Source organism: Ambystoma mexicanum, chromosome 1p, assembly GCF_040938575.1.
Source record: "Ambystoma mexicanum isolate Mex_15411 chromosome 1p, UKY_AmexF1_1, whole genome shotgun sequence".
NCBI classification, from domain to species: Eukaryota; Metazoa; Chordata; class Amphibia; order Caudata; family Ambystomatidae; genus Ambystoma; species Ambystoma mexicanum.
The window spans coordinates 1,177,347,718-1,177,370,164 of record NC_090921.1 but is presented as its reverse complement, the minus strand read 5'-3'; the positions used below and the strand labels follow the sequence as shown (position 1 = coordinate 1,177,370,164).

Sequence of the window (22,447 nt, the reverse complement as noted above, 5' to 3'; positions counted from 1 at the left end):
AACATTTCTTTAGAAACCAGTTAATTCTCTCAACAAGGCCATTTTCTGATGGATGAAACAAGGAGGTACACATTTGTGTTATACTGTTATCCTTTAAAAATTCTTGCCATCTCTGCATACTTGAAATTAATTCCATTGTCAGTCACCAAAGTATCTGGGATTCCTTCATGGTTCAATATGCATGGCAGTAATGGGCTGCTGACATTTCGGGTTACAAAACCTATCACCACACCCAACTACACTTAGAAGTGCAGACAATCAATACTATGATGTATATTTTGCATGTTCCAAGTGTTTCAAACAGCCCAACAATATCCACAGCCACCTTACACCATATATTTTTTGGGTACTTCCCCTATTTAAAGAGACTGGCATGTGGTTTGTTCGGTCTTGTCACTCAAACCACAAGGAGCACAATATTTTACCAATGCCTCAATGTCAAAATACATGCCTGACCAACAGTAATTTTCTCGTAAACCTTTTTGGTCATGCTGTGACCAAGATGTCCTCCATGGGACAGCTTCATGACCTTCTTACCCAACTCTATGGGAGGGATTCACCTTTTCCACCTCATTATGCCCCAATCACCATCTGAAATCTGGGATGGAATTTCCTTATAGTCAGGTAACTCTTGTCTCACAGATTCCCAACCTTCCTTGAATTCTTTGTGATTGTCTCTCAATCTTGCCTGCTGCATTCCATCCATTCATTCTAACTAATGGCTCAGTTAGTGGAATTCTGCCTATCCTCAAAATTAGTGTGTGCTTCCACTGCATCATGCTCCTTCTCTTCACTGAGCCATCTGAGGAGGACACCTGTATCTATCTTTCTATGCCCCCGCACATAGGGCCTCATTATGACCCTGGCGCTAAGGGATTACCGGTACCGGTAAGGGTACCGGTACCGGTAATCCCTTAGCGCCTGATTACGAGGTCCCTTTACGGGTTCCCATCTTAACGGCTGGTTTTACCAGCCATTAAGGAATGGACCCGCAAAGGGACCTTGGTGCTAATTACGGTACCGCAATTTGCATTACCCTAATTACCGCCTTCCCCATTCCCATTATGCCCTATTGGGCAAAAATGGGAATTGGGAAGGGCCATGGTGAAATGGGGAAGTACCGCCCCGCCAACCTTCGAATGGGGTGGTACTTCCCCCATTTCACCATGGCGGACTCATTACAATACCGGCAGCAACCATGGTGCTAATAGCGCCATGGTTTAGCGCCGTTGTTGTAATGAGGGCCATAGACCGGTTTCAGGCTAAACTCCATGATGTCCACAGACCATCTGCATATTTGGTTGAAATCGATGACCTTCCTTTGGTACTTATCATATGTATTAGAGGCTTGTGGGTGTTTTTACTTTGATAGGTGATAGCTTGTCTGTCTGGCGGCCGACTACCCTACTAGCAGACTGAGAACATCCTGAACACACACCCAGGGCTCCCCTTTCCATAGTCAAGACTTTTTTCTGAACTATTTAGGGCTTGCGAGACAAAAGCTATGGTGACCTCTTGACGGTTCAGTCTTTCGGTGAGAACTCCATTTGCATTAACGGTGATGAACGTGTTGGAATGCCTGTTGAATGTTCCTAGAGTGGGTGTCTTCTTTACCTCTTGTTCGAGTGCCGCAAACTCGAATTGACAGTAAAATGACCATGTAAAGTTGATATTTTTCTTAAATTGCTCATGCATGGTTGATGTTTTATATATTAAGGCTTTCACAAATTTGCTATAATAGTCCATGGGGCCAAAAAAAGGATTGGCGCTGACCCTTGTCTTGTGGCACTTTTAGGCCGCTTTTTACTGGATACGTCATTGGTTTGATGCTCTTCGTGCAAATGGTGCGCCCCAACTATGTCACTTCACTCGCCTGGAACTGACATTTCCCAAATGTTAAGACAATCGGCCTCATCACGAGTTGGGTAGTATCCCGGCGGTACCGCCGGGGCTAATAGCATCACCGCCAAAACTCCCGGCACTATTAGTGCCGAATAACGGGTTTGACGGAACGGTAATTCCCCATTCCCTATTGGGCCCATTAGGGAATTCCCCATTGGGCCCATGGGGAATTTTCGGCACAACTACTGTCTTCAGTATTACTGTGCTGTAATTGTGCCGAAAGTCTGAAAATTCCCAGCGTATTTACCCCCAGCTCACTGCTGGGGGTAAATGCAGCCAAACCCATGATTTGGCGGACCCTTAAATGCGGCAGTAATAGCGTTACCACCAATGTTCCCTCTAAGCTGTGAGCTTGTGCGCTTGCCCAGCTTCCTTCGGGGTGCCGCTCAGAAGATGTTTAGCAGCGCACACAGACAATTCTCACCTATTCAAAAAGATTTAATAAGGCACAAGCCACAGCAATTACCTGAAATTGTCTTTCTTTTAAATTAAGCGACTAGTCTTGATATTCTGCTAATTTGGATCACACTACTATGCAAGGGCGACTGTAAACACCTAAAATCCCTACCAGCAAAATACACACACAGGAGGTTAAAAACGATTATGAAAAACTGGCTACATGAACAGAAGAATCTAACCGAGATATGCCTGGACATATTAACCAAATAAAGTTCCCTCCCCACCCATGACTCCTAAACCCGACTACCACACTTTTACCTTATGACTCTAACTTCTGCCCGAGAGTACATTAAGATGCTACAGGACAACCTTGACTTTAACTCTCTTGGCTCTGCAAAAGGTTAGCAGACTTGTACCTATATCTACTTGTTTTATGTTTGTTGTAACATGAATAACGTTCACGCGCCAACATTTCTGTTACTTATTGCGCCTTAACAAAAACATCACCCACACTATATAATTAAACTACCAGCTCAAATAACGGATGCTGACTGTAAGTAAGCAGGCTACTTGGATGCGTAACCTTATCCCATACTTCCTCTTTTTTTACATATGTCACGCAAGTGCTTCAAAGCTGCCCCCTTGCAAATTAACACATTATAAAACTCAAATGTACATTTGCCCTCCAAAGATTTTGAGAAGACAGTTGTCATGCTCAACGTCTCCTATTTTAGCATTACTAACATTACCCTGTAAGTGGAGAGCAACATAGCAATATCATTTACTTAGCCTACCAGGGATAATGGGTATTGACTATGCCTGTGATTACTCATCCATAGTATCAGGGCACCGGATAATCAGACAGGAGAATCCTTTTCACACCGTCTGCATTGTTTCCAAGTGTCCATAGTTCCTTTGGGCATAGGCCTTCACACATCATATGGTAACTCGGTTCTTTACAAAAACGGTTTCACTGAGCACTTGTGCAATCCTACACAATGATATAAGGGTGGGGTATGTTTACATCAATCTTGTATGCACTGCAAAAGAATTGTGTACATGCAGAGTAATTCATGAAAAGGAGAGTATTGCTGTGCCATGGGTTTTAAAGCAAACAGGTTACTACATTTTAGTAAACTCTTCTTGCCAACCCTCCAGTTTGCAGTAAATGCGTTAATGTGCATCAGATCTATTCCTTTGACAAAGAAAAGAAAACACCAGAGAAACAGGAAAAGTATATATATATATATATATGTTAAAATGATTCTGTATTTGGTTGCACAAAAAGGGTTAGAATAACCGTTGACTGGTGGTATTCAACCCAAATATACAATACAGACAACCAGAAAAAAATGTTGTAGATAAATACAGGAAGCAAAACATTATATCATTAATAATTTGTTTGTAAATCAAGAGAACACACACCTGTACATTCATGTTCATTAATCACAAAAAATGTAAGTTTAAATCTAGGAGGTGGAAAAGGAAGGAAGGGGAAATGTACGGAAAAAGAAGTAGAGAAATTAGAAAGCTATAAGAGGATAAAAGGAGATAGTAGCAAGAAGGGGCCAGAGTCATTCCTGTCCTAACATAATGCTAGAAGCAAATAATTAGGCTGAACAGTATTTATACAGCTAAAGTTTTGGAATATCACTTTGACAATCCCAATTTGACTCTAAAGAGGAATTAAAAAATTGCAAACAAAATAGTAGTGGTGCATCTCGGGAGTAGCTTCGTTTTCGAGTAATGACATTCTTAAAATGCACATAATCTGTTGAGGCATTAAATATGCCTTGCTTACTTGCTGCCATACTTCACTTTTTACAGTTCTCCATCATTGGAGGCTAGCACAGGGGCCGGGGAAGGGTGTGGGTGGAAGAGCACAGGTCATCACTCCTTGCGGGTGATGAACAAAGCAGCTCATCTCAAAAACCAAGGCAGACATTTCGGCAGCACACTGAAGGAAATGTGTTGCTTGTTTGCTAAAGGATATGAAATTCTAGTACCCGTCTAGACAACAGCACCTTCGTTTTCTTTCTATGCTCAGCTGCTGAGGGCTTTTCAATATAACCATGTGTTCTGTGTGTATCGTCTCTAGCAGCTCGCTGCATCTTATTTAACTGATCACAAAGAATTACAGAAGAGGGATCCATAGTTACAACTGATTCAGCGCTTTCTTCTGTATCTCTGATGAATTGAATGCTATTAACTTAAACAGGCATAGATATGTGATTTTCTTCAGTAAGGCTCTTGTTTAATTGTATCTAGGCTGAGGTGCAGAAGGGTGGGCAAAACCATACACTTTATTATGTGCCCTGTCATTTCACTTCCTATGTAGGGGTACAAGCAGGACTCTGATCAGTTTCTGCTCCCTACTTGGAGTCAAATGATTTTTCAGGGAGTAAAACAGCAATTAGCTTTGCCAATAGGGATACCTTCTGCTCAATAAAAGATGTTCTGTCCCCTTAGCATTCCTCTTGGGATCGGGCATTAATATTATTAGAGTTCCTTCCTATGCCACTGCTCTACTGGTCACTAATTCGAAAAAATATCAGTGGAGCTTTGTGAGTTTAAGCAATGATATGTTCATTGTTTCTCATTTTGGTTAGGCACATTTTCCTTTTTTTAGGGAGTAAACATTGATGGTGCATGTCTCTTAGCTGTAAGGCCTACCCACAAGAGAACTTAATGTGGATAGTAAGGAGAGGCACAGAAATTTCTTATCCTCATATTCTGAGGGACAGTTATTCTGATTCAATTATCATCCTTACACAAATTAGTAAAAGCATGTTCTCCTGGGCCTTGAATTACTTCATTAAAGTGGTACTTGAACTCCTATCAGCATGTTTTTTTGACATATTGCTTTTAATTGTCATTAATCCATCAGCAAATGTTGTATTCTGTCTGAATTTCGTGACAGCCACATCAGTTATGCCAACAGATATTTGTGTTTTGTAATACACAATTGATTTCCCAGTGGCATAACTCACACATTTTCCCCTGCACAGAATTACTTTTGTAAGGTACTGTGACAGATGTTGAAGTGTTGGACTGGTTGATGGGTTTTCTCTATAATCACATATGACATATTTTATTTTAGCCTATCTGTTTGGAAAAAGTGTTGGAAGATTTGTAAAGAATTGCAGTGGCTCGGAAGAAGAAATTCCTTTTCAAACTCTCTTCTGCAACGGTAGCTAACAAAGTGGCTTACCTCATTAGTCAGTTGCGCACATGGAAAATAATGTGCGCACAACAGCCAACCAGTTCTGAACATATGGAAAAATAATTAGAGGAAACATTGGTTACCACCGCCTTTAAGGGTTACCACCAAACTCGTGATGACGCTGAATGTATTTTATCTATTAATTTAATGGTACCACAGTGCATTGCTGTGTGTCTCTGATCTGGTGGTGATCTTCCAGTGATGGCTGCTAGGTGACGATGTGCATGTGTGACTTTGTAGCTGAAATGGCCTATTCCATTATAACATTTGAAAGTAAATCTTCTCTGATTTTGTTTACAACTATTCTCTAACTTGCATCATGTCCCCTTTTGTCTTTCCTAAGACTCAATCAGTTTCTGGATAAAATGCTGGATGCTGCAATTCAGCAGATGCGGATGCGAAAGCAAATGGCACACGGTGATAGGAAAAGCTCCCAATAGGGTGATACAGGAGGCGAGGTGCCTCGAGCCAAAGCTTGATTTTGTAACAAGCTTCTGACATATCAAGTTTTGAAAATGTTGTTGATGGTGGCATAGTGACTAGATTCTCTTTCATGTTTGTTAAGGAGTTTCTGTCCACGTATATGCATGCATTTAGACTCCCGTGGTCTACCACGGTTCTAGGTCAAATATTCGAAAACAAAAGGATCGAATGTCTTTTTTTCAATGCCAAAAGGATCGAAAAAAAGGGTCGCATTTTTTTATTATTATTTATTTTTATGGGGGGGTTCCCCCCACCCCCCTGTTTTCTCTTCTAAAGAAACATTTTTTACATACAAAAATAAAAAAAATATATAAATAAATAAATAAATAAAAAAGCATTCAACCCTTTTTTTCCGATCCTTTTTGATTCGAAAAAAAGGTAATTTGATCCTTTTATTTCGATACTTTGACTGGACACCGTCTACCACACTTCATAGAATTATTAGGCTTTGGCACTTTAACAGGAGGGGAGAGCCACTCTGATGATTCAAAGGGTTCTATTATTTCACTTTAGCATAGATTCTCCAGCTCTTTTTAGTTTGGACTATTAGGAGATGATTTAGCACCACCTATAAACTGGAACTATTGCATGAAAAAAATACAGATAGGGAGAAATGGCATTTGAGGAGGAACATAAAGCTTGTTGGTGTTGTTTGGTTATTTGCCCACCCTTTGACTGCCCATGGCAATGCTAATTTCATATGGCCATTCCCACCCAGTTCTTGCCCCTTCCCGCCCAGAACACCTCCTCATGAAAACTGTTTTGAACTCACTTTAACAAGCCTTACCATCAAACGTCTCACTGCAAGTGCTTGGCATCGTTTTTTCAAAGCAATCTTCTGAGAGTTAACGACTTAATTGGAGTTGTTAACACCCTACTGGTGTAATAAAAATGTCTTAACCAAGTCTGGCTTCAGTCACTCTATTTATAAACACTATGCATGTCCTTCACTGAAGTCTTGTTAAAAACAAGCACTGGCAAAGCAAACAGTTCTGGATTGTGTATAAGTATTAGGCATTTGCCAGGGCCTGCTCTGAGATGCCAAAATACTCCCACATTTGTGTACCTGCTGCCATCGATAGCCAGATAATACCACTACGGCAGTGCCTGCAAAGTTCATTTTCCATGCCTATACAAAATCCAAAACTGTTGGCATTGCCAATGCTTCTTTTAGTTCATGTCGGATCCCTACTGGGGCTGGCCTTACGTTGTGTGTGATGATCATGTGTTTAAATACTATTAGTAGTCTGATATGGTCATTGAACACCGATGAGACTGCTTCTTTGAGGTGCTCAGATTGAAGGCTCTCTCACAACGATGTGAGGATGGGTTGCAACTTTATCTCCAATGCCGCCTGTTCATTGCATCCAACTACAAGTGCCCCCTTGTTTTTCTTTGTACAGCATGCCCCTTGAGCTGCGGAGTTACCCACTTATATCCCATGATGTGTGTGTGGTCCCCATTCCCTATCCTGCGGGGTTGACGTGGGTTTTCCTAAAGTCTTCCAGGTTTTCCCGAGGGGGTACTTTGAAACTACTCCCAGTTTATTATTTTCTAAGGTGAGCCCGAATCGAGAGTCATTGTCAGGGGTTTTCCATTGATTTCCACACATTGGCATGGTGCGCCCACTCTGGAGCTGATGACAGCCAACATGCAATGTTCCTCAGTGTTGCCGCATTCACAGACTGTCTTGATTTTGGGTTGTTAGCCCCTTCCACACATGCTTGCAAAGTGTCCTCTCACTCCACCTATGAGGCATGCCAGGGTGTACGTTGGCCATTCGCGCTGCTCATTTTTGTGCCATTCCCAACCACATTGTCCACATTTGGCCTGGCTCCTGTATTTATTTCCTTGTGTCTCCCTCTATCACTTCCTAGCTTTGTTCTTATTCCCTTGTGCTTGGCAGTTGCCTGGTCTTCAGCAATCCATGTGTTGAAGTTCGCTGTAAAGGTTTAAGTTTATCTTGAATTTGTATTCATAACTCCCTGCAACTTCTGACCTCGCATACATCTCGCAAGATGTGGGGGAAGCGAGGGGGGTTCTCCCACTGACTGCTCTTTGAAGAACTATATAGTACCCTGGAGTTCTGGTGTCTCCAAAGCTGCAGAAACCCGCAGGACTGTGTTTTAAGAACAAGAGAGTGCAATATGCCTATTTGTAATTTTATTGTAGTTTCATAACATGCTGCATTGTGCTCGAGCTGCTTGTTGTGATTGCTTTTGGAGTAGCAATCCTGTGTAAGCATGTCACGCGCTTTGTGCTCTCCATCATGGCGCTTATGGAGTAGATGGCGGTTTATCCGCCATTAATTTGTTCCATTTTTCATCCTTTCACTTCCTTGTTTAACGGTCTAGTTGTTTTATTCCTGTTGCTTTGCTTCCCTTCTTAAACCCTGCCATTTCTCGGTACGGCACGTTGCAACCCTTCGCTTCGTGTTCCGGGTGCTTGCGCTTTCCCTTTTTTGCATTTCGCCTTGGTATCCTGCCTTTTTTTCGGGTCTCATCCCGATTCCTTCCTTCCTCCCTCGTTACTTTTGCTTCCTGCTCGCCGTCGCCATCTCCTTCTAGACGGGTGTCGGTCTTTCTACCTCCCCCTTTGCCTTCGTCCTTTTTTCCTTTCGGTCCTGTCTCCGGTTTTACTAGCCAGGCCCTTGCCTTCCCCTTCCTCCCTCTCCTTACCTTCCCGGCGGTTCCTTTCAGTCTTCCTGCTTCCTCTACTTTCTCTTTCCTTTCTACCTATCTTCTTCTGTCTCTCTTCGTCCTTCTCCTTTCCTGTACATCCATTCTGGTGGATGCCTTTCATCCAGCATCTGGATCCCGCCATCCACGTTCATCAATCACGGAAATCTCCTTCTGCCTTTAAAGACATTTGCCCAGTGCAGCTGAAGAAAGCATCCCGGAATCTCCGCTCCGTCGAGATTCTTCTAGCTACCTTCCTCCACGGTGTCTGTGACTGGAACTATCTGCACTCTGTCTGATCCACCTACAAGAGAGGTTTTTTTAGCATCTGCTTTTTTCCTCTCGTTGGCCCCTCCGGGTGGGGGGAGTCCCCTGTATCCCTGTTCAGTTAGGGTGCCAGGGTGGCTTCTATCCCGGGACGGCCTTACCTCTACTCACGCAAAAAACCACAGAAGAAGAAAGAACTAAAGAGGAAGTCATCATCTGAAGAGTCAGGTGAGGACGAGTGGAAATTAGGAGAGCGTGGGAGATCTAGAGCTGACAAAGCGCAACAGCTCTGCTCCAAACACCTGCAGACAAGGTACTCCAAGCCTGCACTGAGTTTCCTACTTTTTTTGTACCTCTGCTTTTGAATTGAGAATCATGTAAACCATCATAAGTGAGTTTGACAAAACTATTGCAACAGATAGAAAAAAAGACAATTTGATGAATGGTTTTCTAAGGACCTGCTCAGGCGCCTTTAGTAAGGGAAAGGTCAGCAGAAAAGAGCGGGAAAATGAAAAATGGCGTGAATGACAGAGCAAAGTAAAGATGGAGATGGATGGAGGGTAGGAGTTGGAAAGGAGAGCGTCTGGGAGTGGAACGACATGAGAAAAAGTGCAAATGTGGCAAACAAAATATAGGGAGGGGGAGAGAGTGTGCGCTCAATGTTCATGAGAAAGAGCCGGTGGGTATTCTGGCAAAGAAGTAAAGTCAACATGAAAAGACATGCATGGAACTCAACGCTGTCTTACCTTTCTGTGCTTGGACACCACCTGCAATGGAGAAAATAGAGTTAGGGTAGATTCTGGGCAAAGCTCTTAGGCCACAAACACTAAAACAGGGCAACAATGAGGCTGCCTCATAAAGGTGTGACAGCAAAGCCAATATTATGGACTACTTCACAAAGAGCGATTCGAGGGAGCAATTGTGGCATCAAAAGCATCTGCACGGCGCGGATGGATATATCAAATTGGATTCTGCTGTTCACTCTCTTGTGGCAAGCTGGGTTCCGAACCTGCCATTGTATCCATCCCTTAAGGCAGTGTTGTCCGACTCCAGGCGTCGAGGGCCAGATCCAGGTCGGGTTTTCAGGACACCCCTCATTAATATTCATGACTTACGTTTGCATACAATGGTTGCAAAGTATATGCATGTTTTTCATCATGAGTATTAATGAGGGATATACTAAAAACCGGTCAGGATGCCAGTCCTTGAGGCTAGGAGTTGTACAGCCCTCGATCGTATGTGCCAAGCAAAGGGTCAGTTATTAAAGGGGGCCAAAACCGAAAATCTTCCTCAACGTTATGGTCACCTTTGAGGCTACATAAAAAGACTTTGCAAGATTCATATCACAGCATCTAAAGGATTTACCAGACAACGGAAAACGGGTCCCAAAGAATGCCTTTTCTCCTAGGGAAATCGGTATGGCTGATGCATGCTGTCCAATATGGCAGGAAGAACATGCAGCAGGCAAGTGAACTATTCCTGTGCTTTGTCCTCTTTTGGGCAAGAGTTGAACGCGCTGTGGCATTGTCTAAACTCGACAACTTTGATGTTGACAGACATCTCATGGTATTGATTAGAGGCTTCATTCAGAAACCTGATCTAAGGGCCTGTTGGGCCAAACAGATAAATGGACCCAACCAAACTGCACATCTATTGATCCAACCATGGTCAGTATGCAAACTGTATCTTCCTGATTAGCTAGTTATGCAATACCAACAAAACCCAGTGGGCCCGATTTACAGAGAAGTAGGTTCCCCCCGTCTGTGCACCCACAGTTCCCTCCCTGCAAGGCTTTGATTCACACAGTTGACTTGCAAACAGTAGCAGGAACTGGCTGTGGTGCAACGGGCTCCCATCCAGCTCTGCATACCCACTTAAGTGTCAGCCCCATTCTCAAGACTTGCATTGGTTTGCTTACCCCATGTGGGTTGCTGCTTTGGGTTAACACCCTAGGCATGTGGATTCAGTGAGTGCCTTCGTAGTGACTAACCTCCGCACAAAGATTTCTCTGGACACAAATACCTCTATGCCCCCCACCTTGAATCTTACTTGCATACAGGGCACAGGATACTTCTGGACTGCATGCATCGACACAACAGCAAAGCTATCTAGTGTTTCCCTCTCTGCCAGCTAACCTAACCCCACTCATTCTCATTCATATCCACAAGAGTGACTGGAGCCCATGCAAATGGTTGCGGGCTACGGTACACATCCTAGGAATATAGCATAAGATATAAAGTGGACACATGCATCATAAAAATATGCCAGCATTGTGGGTGCCCCTCTGCTGAGATCAAACAAGGCCAAATAACCTGTTCTGTGGCATTCGTTTGCATGTCAGTCTGGTCCTCCCAGTCCTGCACTGAACTGCTAGACAATACTTTTCTGAACAAGAGCATCGACACAACCCCAGACACGTGTTTCTTCCTTCTGTGGCCTCATCAGTGAGGAGAAGGTGTGCCTCTCTAAGTGCAGAGTAACAGGCATCACGGCAATGTGTTGCAAAATGCTCCTGTGTATTCTGGGTGACCCGGCATCAATTGGATGCGTTCATGTGTTACCCTATTGACCGATAGTACCATGTATGGCTATGGATAGTACACAGTATGACTTTTTGGCAATTGATTTAAATCTGTGTTGCAAAAAACAGCTCGTCAGAGGCTCAGACCATTATTTTAATAATGTTCTCGGGCAGAGCGCTCCTGGATAGTTTGGCTTTACTCGCTCAGGTCAAGTTGTGTAAGTGTTTTACGTCCCTCCACTTATAAAGTTCACCAACTCCGACAGCAATATCTTGCCTAAATGTCGGGTGGCACAGGGCTAGCCGTGCTCCCTGATCTCTTTCAATATATCTTATGAAAACCCCTATTTATTAGGGGAGCATGGCTGTTACATGTGCCCCATTCAGCTTGGAAGCCGAGATTCTTTATCCCATGGGTAGGACATCCCCGCTGGAACTCCAGAATCAGTTTCCCTCTTGTGTCCAATGGGGGTTAACCGTGCTAAAGTCTCTGTTGGCCCCTTAGAGGGGTCCAGAGCCAATGAGAACCCTTGGAAGACGATAACCCATGGGAAGAAAAATAGATTAATAAAACTTAGGCAACGGGTTGTTAAGCTACAGAAGAATCGGTCGGGGGGGGACCACAGTAGCCCCCCACAAAATGGGTACCCAAACTGTAGTGCAGGGTGCCCAGGAGTTGCCTTCTCCTAATGCACAGGAGCTGGTTGAATTGATTACTGAGAGCAATGGTTGCATCAAGAGTAAATTAGTTGCAGCAGTGGAAGGCTGTATGGGCCCCCTTTTGGGACAATTATTGGAGCACAAGGACTGTTCGAAACAGTTAATAAATGTAGAGCTACCCACCCAATGGATCTCATGTCGGGGGACTTGGTCCAGCTGCCTCGTTAAAGGCTACCTCAGGATAAGAATAACCAGGCCCCAAATCCATCACAGGTGGTAAGGAGGGGCATTAAGGTGGGTATGGGAGCCGGCCCCCACTGCCAACAGCGATTTTAGGGGAACTGAGACAATACCCCATGGGAGCAGGGCTGTAGACAATCTTATCTGGGTAGGGCAGATATACCTGGCGTTCCCGGGTGCATGAGCCCCAAACCCAACATCATGGTTCTGGTTTTAGAAAGGTTGCCTCCTCAAGGTGGTGGAATAGGGCGATAACCCTTTGAATCGAACCTACAGCCCCTAAAAGCTACAAGGGTTGTCCATGGTCCGCATTCTGGCATAGGTGGGGATGGGATTCTGATCCCCCCATTACTCTTCCTGACCAATGTTCCACGTCTGGTAAAGGGAGTCTTTGAGGATGCAGAGGGGCTGCCCAGAGCAATGCCAGTGGTTAAGATTCATTCTAAACCTTCCAGCCATCATCTCCTTGTTTTGGCTTTGTCACCCCGAGTGGGACGGGTATGCCCAGACGTGGGTCCCGTGCCTGCTAGGCCTAGAGAACCAAGCTACTCCTCACTGAGGAGCCCCAACAAGGGCGAAACATGTTTGGGGATGATTGTGGTCTCGTGCAGAAGGGATGTGGCCTAGCAGTTCGGGCTGGACTGCCCCTTTTGGGGTGGGCCAAGCCTGATTTGCATATGGTCTTTCCCCTTCTGTAATGGCTTGGCAGGCGAAGAACGGTGGTCTGGAGGGTTGCCCAGAGCAATGCCAGTGGTTAAGATTCATTCTAAACCTTCCAGCCATCATCTCCTTGTTTTGGCTTTGTCACCCCGAGTGGGACGGGTATGCCCAGACGTGGGTCCCGTGCCTGCTAGGCCTAGAGAACCAAGCTACTCCTCACTGAGGAGCCCCAACAAGGGCGAAACATGTTTGGGGGATGATTGTGGTCTCGTGCAGAAGGGATGTGGCCTAGCAGTTCGGGCTGGACTGCCCATTTTGGGGTGGGCCAAGCCTGATTTGCATATGGTCTTTCCCCTTCTGTAATGGCTTGGCAGGCGAAGAACGGTGGTCTGGAGGGTTGCCCAGAGCAATGCCAGTGGTTAAGATTCATTCTAAACCTTCCAGCCATCATCTCCTTGTTTTGGCTTTGTCACCCCGAGTGGGACGGGTATGCCCAGACGTGGGTCCCGTGCCTGCTAGGCCTAGAGACCCAAGCTACTCCTCACTGAGGAGCCCCAACAAGGGCGAAACATGTTTGGGGATGCTTGTGGTCTCGTGCAGAAGGGATGTGGCCTAGCAGTTCGGGCTGGACTGCCCCTTTTGGGGTGGGCCAAGCCTGATTTGCATTTGGTCTTTCCCCTTCTGTAATGGCTTGGCAGGCTAAGAACGGTGGTCTGGAGGGTTGCCCAGAGCAATGCCAGCGGTTAAGATTCATTCTAAACCCTCCAGCCATCATCTCCCTGTTTTGGCTTTGTCACCCCGAGTGGGATGGGTATGCCCAGACGTGGGTCCCGTGCCTGCTAGGCCTAGAGACCCAAGCTACTCCTCACTGAGGAGCCCCAACAAGGGCGAAACATGTTTGGGGATGCTTGTGGTCTCGTGCAGAAGAGATGTGGCCTAGCAGTTCGGGCTGGACGGCCTCTTTTGGGGTGGGCCAAGCCTGATTTGCATATGGTCTTTCCCCTTCTGTAATGGCTTGGTAGGCGAAGAACGGTGCTCTGGAGGGTTGCCCAGAGCAATGCCAGTGGTTAAGATTCATTCTAAACCTTCCAGCCATCATCTCCTTGTTTTGGCTTTGTCACCCCGAGTGGGACGGGTATGCCCAGACGTGGGTCCCGTGCCTGCTAGGCCTAGAGACCCAAGCTACTCCTCACTGAGGATCCCCAACAAGGGCCAAACATGTTTGGGGATGCTTGTGGTCTCGTGCAGAAGGGATGTGGCCTAGCAGTTCGGGCTGGACTGCCCCTTTTGGGGTGGGCCAAGCCTGATTTGCATATGGTCTTTCCCCTTCTGTGATGGCTTGGCAGGCGAAGAACGGTGGTCTGGAGGGTTGCCCAGAGCAATGCCAGTGGTTAAGATTCATTCTAAACCTTCCAGCCATCATCTCCTTGTTTTGGCTTTGTCACCCCGAGTGGGACGGGTATGCCCAGACGTGGGTCCCGTGCCTGCTAGGCCTAGAGACCCAAGCTACTCCTCACTGAGGAGCCCCAACAAGGGTGAAACATGTTTGGGGATGCTTGTGGTCTCGTGCAGAAGGGATGTGGCCTAGCAGTTCGGGCTGGACTGCCCCTTTTGGGGTGGGCCAAGCCTGATTTGCATATGGTCTTTCCCCTTCTGTAATGGCTTGGCAGGCGAAGAACGGTGCTCTGGAGGGTTGCCCAGGTCAATGCCAGTGGTTAAGATTCATTCTAAACCTTCCAGCCATCATCTCCTTGTTTTGGCTTTGTCACCCCGAGTGGGACGGGTATGCCCAGACGTGGGTCCCGTGCCTGCTAGGCCTAGAGACCCAAGCTACTCCTCACTGAGGAGCCCCAACAAGGGCAAAACATGTTTGGGGATGCTTGTGGTCTCGTGCAGAAGGGATGTGGCCTAGCAGTTCGGGCCGGACTGCCCCTTTTGGGGTGGGCCAAGCCTGATTTGCATATGGTCTTTCCCCTTCTGTAATGGCTTGGCAGGCGAAGAACGGTGGTCTGGAGGGTTGCCCAGAGCAATGCCAGTGGTTAAGATTCATTCTAAACCTTCCAGCCATCATCTCCTTGTTTTGGCTTTGTCACCCCGAGTGGGACGGGTATGCCCAGACGTGGGTCCCGTGCCTGCTAGGCCTAGAGTCCCAAGCTACTCCTCACTGAGGAGCCCCAACAAGGGCAAAACATGTTTGGGGATGCTTGTGGTCTCGTGCAGAAGGGATGTGGCCTAGCAGTTCGGGCTGGACTGCCCCTTTTGGGGTGGGCCAAGCCTGATTTTCATATGGTCTTTCCCCTTCTGTAATGGCTTGGCAGGCGAAGAACAGTGGTTTGGAGGGTTGCCCAGAGCAATGCCAGTGGTTAAGATTCTTTCTAAACCTTCCAGCCATCATCTCCTTGTTTTGGCTATGTCACCCCGAGTGGGACGGGTATGCCCAGACGTGGGTCCCGTGCCTGCTAGGCCTAGAGACCCAAGCTACTCCTCACTGAGGAGCCCCAACAAGGGCGAAACATGTTTGGGGATGCTTGTGGTCTCGTGCCGAAGGGATGTGGCCTAGCAGTTCGGGCTGGACTGCCCCTTTTGGGGTGGGCCAAGCCTGATTTGCATATGGTCTTTCCCCTGCTGTAATGGCTTGGCAGGTGAGGAAAGGTGGTCTGGAGGGTTGCCCAGAGCAATGCCAGTGGTTAAGATTCATTCTAAACCTTCCAGCCATCATCTCCTTGTTTTGGCTTTGTCACCCCGAGTGGGACCGGTATGCCCAGACGTGGGTCCCGTGCCTGCTAGGCCTAGAGACCCAAGCTACTCCTCACTGAGGAGCCCCAACAAGGGCGAAACATGTTTGGGGATGCTTGTGGTCTCGTGCAGAAGGGATGTGGCCTAGCAGTTCGGGCTGGACTGCCCCTTTTGGGGTGGGCCAAGCCTGATTTGCATATGGTCTTTCCCCTTCTGTAATGGCTTAGCAGGCGAAGAACGGTGGTCTGGAGGGTTGCCCAGAGCAATGCCAGTGGTTAAGATTCATTCTAAACCTTCCAGCCATCATCTCCTTGTTTTGGCTTTGTCACCCCGAGTGGGACGGGTATGCCCAGAGGTGGGTCCCGTGCCTGCTAGGCCTAGAGACCCAAGCTACTCCTCACTGAGGAGCCCCAACAAGGGCAAAACATGTTTGGGGATGCTTGTGGTCTCGTGCAGAAGGGATGTGGCCTAGCAGTTCGGGCTGGACTGCCCCTTTTGGGGTGGGCCAAGCCTGATTTGCATATGGTCTTTCCCCTTCTGTAATGGCTTGGCAGGCGAAGAACTGTGGTCTGGAGGGTTGCCCAGAGCAATGCCAGTGGTTAAGATTCATTCTAAACCTTCCAGCCATCATCTCCTTGTTTTGGCTTTGTCACCCCGAGTGGGAAGGGTATGCCCAGACGTGGGTCCCGTGCCTGCTAGGCCTAGAGACCCAAGCTACTCCTCACTGAGGAGCCCCAACAAGGGCGAAACATGTTTGGGGATGCTTGTGGTCTCGTGCAGAAGGAATGTGGCCTAGCAGTTCGGGCTGGACTGCCCCTTTTGGGGTGGGCCAAGCCTGATTTGCATATGGTCTTTCCCCTTCTGTAATGGCTTGGCAGGCGAAGAACGGTGGTCTGGAGGGTTGCCCAGAGCAATGCCAGTGGTTAAGATTCATTCTAAACCTTCCAGCCATCATCTCCTTGTTTTGGCTTTGTCACCCCGAGTGGGACGGGTATGCCCAGACGTTGGTCCCATGCCTGCTAGGCCTAGAGACCCAAGCTACTCCTCACTGAGGAGCCCCAACAAGGGCGAAACATGTTTGGGGATGCTTGTGGTCTCGTGCAGAAGGGATGTGGCCTAGCAGTTCGGGCTGGACTGCCCCTTTTGGGGTGGGCCAAGCCTGATTTGCATATGGTCTTTCCCCTTCTGTAATGGCTTAGCAGGCGAAGAACGGTGGTCTGGAGGGTTGCCCAGAGCAATGCCAGTGGTTAAGATTCATTCTAAACCTTCCAGCCATCATCTCCTTGTTTTGGCTTTGTCACCCCGAGTGGGACGGGTATGCCCAGAGGTGGGTCCCGTGCCTGCTAGGCCTAGAGACCCAAGCTACTCCTCACTGAGGAGCCCCAACAAGGGCAAAACATGTTTGGGGATGCTTGTGGTCTCGTGCAGAAGGGATGTGGCCTAGCAGTTCGGGCTGGACTGCCCCTTTTGGGGTGGGCCAAGCCTGATTTGCATATGGTCTTTCCCCTTCTGTAATGGCTTGGCAGGCGAAGAACTGTGGTCTGGAGGGTTGCCCAGAGCAATGCCAGTGGTTAAGATTCATTCTAAACCTTCCAGCCATCATCTCCTTGTTTTGGCTTTGTCACCCCGAGTGGGAAGGGTATGCCCAGACGTGGGTCCCGTGCCTGCTAGGCCTAGAGACCCAAGCTACTCCTCACTGAGGAGCCCCAACAAGGGCGAAACATGTTTGGGGATGCTTGTGGTCTCGTGCAGAAGGAATGTGGCCTAGCAGTTCGGGCTGGACTGCCCCTTTTGGGGTGGGCCAAGCCTGATTTGCATATGGTCTTTCCCCTTCTGTAATGGCTTGGCAGGCGAAGAACGGTGGTCTGGAGGGTTGCCCAGAGCAATGCCAGTGGTTAAGATTCATTCTAAACCTTCCAGCCATCATCTCCTTGTTTTGGCTTTGTCACCCCGAGTGGGACGGGTATGCCCAGACGTTGGTCCCATGCCTGCTAGGCCTAGAGACCCAAGCTACTCCTCACTGAGGAGCCCCAACAAGGGCGAAACATGTTTGGGGATGCTTGTGGTCTCGTGCAGAAGGGATGTGGCCTAGCAGTTCGGGCTGGACTGCCCCTTTTGGGGTGGGCCAAGCCTGATTTGCATATGGTCTTTCCCCTTCTGTAATGGCTTGGCAGGCGAAGAACGGTGCTCTGGAGGGGTTGCCCAGGTCAATGCCAGTGGTTAAGATTCATTCTAAACCTTCCAGCCATCATCTCCTTGTTTTGGCTTTGTCACCCCGAGTGGGACGGGTATGCCCAGACGTGGGTCCCGTGCCTGCTAGGCCTAGAGACCCAAGCTACTCCTCACTGAGGAGCCCCAACAAGGGCGAAACATGTTTGGGGATGCTTGTGGTCTCGTGCAGAAGGGATGTGGCCTAGCAGTTCGGGCTGGACTGCCCCTTTTGGGGTGGGCCAAGCCTGATTTGCATATGGTCTTTCCCCTTCTGTAATGGCTTGGCAGGCGAAGAACAGTGGTCTGGAGGGTTGCCCAGAGCAATGCCAGTGGTTAAGATTCATTCTAAACCTTCCAGCCATCATCTCCTTGTTTTGGCTTTGTCACCCCGAGTGGGACGGGTATGCCCAGACGTGGGTCCCGTGCCTGCTAGGCCTAGAGACCGAAGCTACTCCTCACTGAGGAGCCCCAACAAGGGCGAAACATGTTTGGGGATGCTTGTGGTCTCGTGCAGAAGGGATGTGGCCTAGCAGTTCGGGCTGGACTGCCCCTTTTGGGGTGGGCCAAGCCTGATTTGCATATGGTCTTTCCCCTTCTGTAATGGCTTGGCAGGCGAAGAACGGTGGTCTGGAGGGTTGCCCAGAGCAATGCCAGTGGTTAAGATTCATTCTAAACCTTCCAGCCATCATCTCCTTGTTTTGGCTATGTCACCCCAAGTGGGACGGGTATGCCCAGACGTGGGTCCCGTGCCTGCTAGGACTAGAGACCCAAGCTACTCCTCACTGAGGAGCCCCAACAAGGGCGAAACATGTTTGGGGATGCTTGTGGTCTCGTGCAGAAGGGATGTGGCCTAGCAGTTCGGGCTGGACTGCCCCTTTTGGGGTGGGCCAAGCCTGATTTGCATATGGTCTTTCCCCTTCTGTAATGGCTTGGCAGGCGAAGAACAGTGGTCTGGAGGGTTGCCCAGAGCAATGCCAGTGGTTAAGATTCATTCTAAACCTTCCAGCCATCATCTCCTTGTTTTGGCTTTGTCACCCCGAGTGGGACGGGTATGCCCAGACGTGGGTCCCGTGCCTGCCAGGCGTAGAGACCCAAGCTACTCGTCACTGAGGAGCCCCAACAAGGGCGAAACATGTTTGGGGATGCTTGTGGTCTCGTGCAGAAGGGATGTGGCCTAGCAGTTCGGGCTGGACTGCTCCTTTTGGGGTGGGCCAAGCCTGATTTGCATATGGTCTTTCCCCTTCTGTAATGGCTTGGCAGGCGAAGCACAGTGGTCTGGAGGGTTGCCCAGAGCAATGCCAGTGGTTAAGATTCATTCTAAACCTTCCAGCCATCATCTCCTTGTTTTGGCTTTGTCACCCCGAGTGGGACGGGTATGCCAAGACGTTGGTCCCGTGCCTGCTAGGCCTAGAGACCCAAGCTACTCCTCACTGAGGAGCCCCAACAAGGGCGAAACATGTTTGGGGATGCTTGTGGTCTCGTGCAGAAGGGATGTGGCCTAGCAGTTCGGGCTGGACTGCCCCTTTTGGGGTGGGCCAAGCCTGATTTGCATATGGTCTTTCCCCTTCTGTAATGGCTTGGCAGGCGAAGAACGGTGCTCTGGAGGGTTGCCCAGGTCAATGCCAGTGGTTAAGATTCATTCTAAACCTTCCAGCCATCATCTCCTTGTTTTGGCTTTGTCACCCCGAGTGGGACGGGTATGCCCAGACGTGGGTCCCGTGCCTGCTAGGCCTAGAGACCCAAGCTACTCCTCACTGAGGAGCCCCAACAAGGGCGAAACATGTTTGGGGATGCTTGTGGTCTCGTGCAGAAGGGATGTGGCCTAGCAGTTCGGGCTGGACTGCCCCTTTTGGGATGGGCCAAGCCTGATTTGCATATGGTCTTTCCCCTTCTGTAATGGCTTGGCAGGCAAAGAACGGTGGTCTGGAGGGTTGCCCAGAGCAATGCCAGTGGTTAAGATTCATTCTAAACCTTCCAGCCATCATCTCCTTGTTTTGGCTTTGTCACCCCGAGTGGGACGGGTATGCCCAGAGGTGGGTCCCGTGCCTGCTAGGCCTAGAGACCCAAGCTACTCCTCACTGAGGAGCCCCAACAAGGGCGAAACATGTTTGGGGATGCTTGTGGTCTCGTGCAGAAGGGATGTGGCCTAGCAGTTCGGGCTGGACTGCCCCTTTTGGGGTGGGCCAAGCCTGATTTGCATATGGTCTTTCCCCTTCTGTAATGGCTTGGCAGGCGAAGAACAGTGGTCTGGAGGGTTGCCCAGAGCAATGCCAGTGGTTAAGATTCATTCTAAACCTTCCAGCCATCATCTCCTTGTTTTGGCTTTGTCACCCCGAGTGGGACGGGTATGCCCAGACGTGGGTCCCGTGCCTGCTAGGCCTAGAGACCGAAGCTACTCCTCACTGAGGAGCCCCAACAAGGGCGAAACATGTTTGGGGATGCTTGTGGTCTCGTGCAGAAGGGATGTGGCCTAGCAGTTCGGGCTGGACTGCCCCTTTTGGGGTGGGCCAAGCCTGATTTGCATATGGTCTTTCCCCTTCTGTAATGGCTTGGCAGGCGAAGAACGGTGGTCTGGAGGGTTGCCCAGAGCAATGCCAGTGGTTAAGATTCATTCTAAACCTTCCAGCCATCATCTCCTTGTTTTGGCTATGTCACCCCAAGTGGGACGGGTATGCCCAGACGTGGGTCCCGTGCCTGCTAGGACTAGAGACCCAAGCTACTCCTCACTGAGGAGCCCCAACAAGGGCGAAACATGTTTGGGGATGCTTGTGGTCTCGTGCAGAAGGGATGTGGCCTAGCAGTTCGGGCTGGACTGCCCCTTTTGGGGTGGGCCAAGCCTGATTTGCATATGGTCTTTCCCCTTCTGTAATGGCTTGGCAGGCGAAGAACAGTGGTCTGGAGGGTTGCCCAGAGCAATGCCAGTGGTTAAGATTCATTCTAAACCTTCCAGCCATCATCTCCTTGTTTTGGCTTTGTCACCCCGAGTGGGACGGGTATGCCCAGACGTGGGTCCCGTGCCTGCCAGGCGTAGAGACCCAAGCTACTCGTCACTGAGGAACCCCAACAAGGGCGAAACATGTTTGGGGATGCTTGTGGTCTCGTGCAGAAGGGATGTGGCCTAGCAGTTCGGGCTGGACTGCTCCTTTTGGGGTGGGCCAAGCCTGATTTGCATATGGTCTTTCCCCTTCTGTAATGGCTTGGCAGGCGAAGAACAGTGGTCTGGAGGGTTGCCCAGAGCAATGCCAGTGGTTAAGATTCATTCTAAACCTTCCAGCCATCATCTCCTTGTTTTGGCTTTGTCACCCCGAGTGGGACGGGTATGCCAAGACGTTGGTCCCGTGCCTGCTAGGCCTAGAGACCCAAGCTACTCCTCACTGAGGAGCCCCAACAAGGGCGAAACATGTTTGGGGATGCTTGTGGTCTCGTGCAGAAGGGATGTGGCCTAGCAGTTCGGGCTGGACTGCCCCTTTTGGGGTGGGCCAAGCCTGATTTGCATATGGTCTTTCCCCTTCTGTAATGGCTTGGCAGGCGAAGAACGGTGCTCTGGAGGGTTGCCCAGGTCAATGCCAGTGGTTAAGATTCATTCTAAACCTTCCAGCCATCATCTCCTTGTTTTGGCTTTGTCACCCCGAGTGGGACGGGTATGCCCAGACGTGGGTCCCGTGCCTGCTAGGCCTAGAGACCCAAGCTACTCCTCACTGAGGAGCCCCAACAAGGGCGAAACATGTTTGGGGATGCTTGTGGTCTCGTGCAGAAGGGATGTGGCCTAGCAGTTCGGGCTGGACTGCCCCTTTTGGGGTGGGCCAAGCCTGATTTGCATATGGTCTTTCCCCTTCTGTAATGGCTTGGCAGGCAAAGAACGGTGGTCTGGAGGGTTGCCCAGAGCAATGCCAGTGGTTAAGATTCATTCTACACCTTCCAGCCATCATCTCCTTGTTTTGGCTTTGTCACCCCGAGTGGGACGGGTATGCCCAGAGGTGGGTCCCGTGCCTGCTAGGCCTAGAGACCCAAGCTACTCCTCACTGAGGAGCCCCAACAAGGGCGAAACATGTTTGGGGATGCTTGTGGTCTCGTGCAGAAGGGATGTGGCCTAGCAGTTCGGGCTGGACTGCCCCTTTTGGGGTGGGCCAAGCCTGATTTGCATATGGTCTTTCCCCTTCTGTAATGGCTTGGCAGGCGAAGAACAGTGGTCTGGAGGGTTGCCCAGAGCAATGCCAGTGGTTAAAATTCATTCTAAACCTTCCAGCCATCATCTCCTTGTTTTGGCTTTGTCACCCCGAGTGGGACGGGTATGCCCAGACGTGGGTCCCGTGCCTGCTAGGCCTAGAGACCGAAGCTACTCCTCACTGAGGAGCCCCAACAAGGGCGAAACATGTTTGGGGATGCTTGTGGTCTCGTGCAGAAGGGATGTGGCCTAGCAGTTCGGGCTGGACTGCCCCTTTTGGGGTGGGCCAAGCCTGTTTTGCA

At 49.0% G+C, this 22,447-nt stretch overlaps 1 protein-coding gene across 3 annotated transcripts in view; it reads right to left on the bottom strand.

Annotated features, from left to right (window-relative positions):
* LOC138451137 (TYRO protein tyrosine kinase-binding protein-like) overlaps positions 1–22,447 on the bottom strand; it is a 315,876-nt gene that overhangs the window by 73,281 nt on the left and 220,148 nt on the right. For all 3 annotated transcript variants that reach the window (XM_069604888.1, XM_069604886.1, XM_069604889.1), the window contains exon 2: positions 9,699–9,719. In XM_069604888.1, coding sequence (XP_069460989.1) covers positions 9,699–9,719 — 21 coding nt within the window. The remainder of the gene's footprint in view (positions 1–9,698; positions 9,720–22,447) is intronic.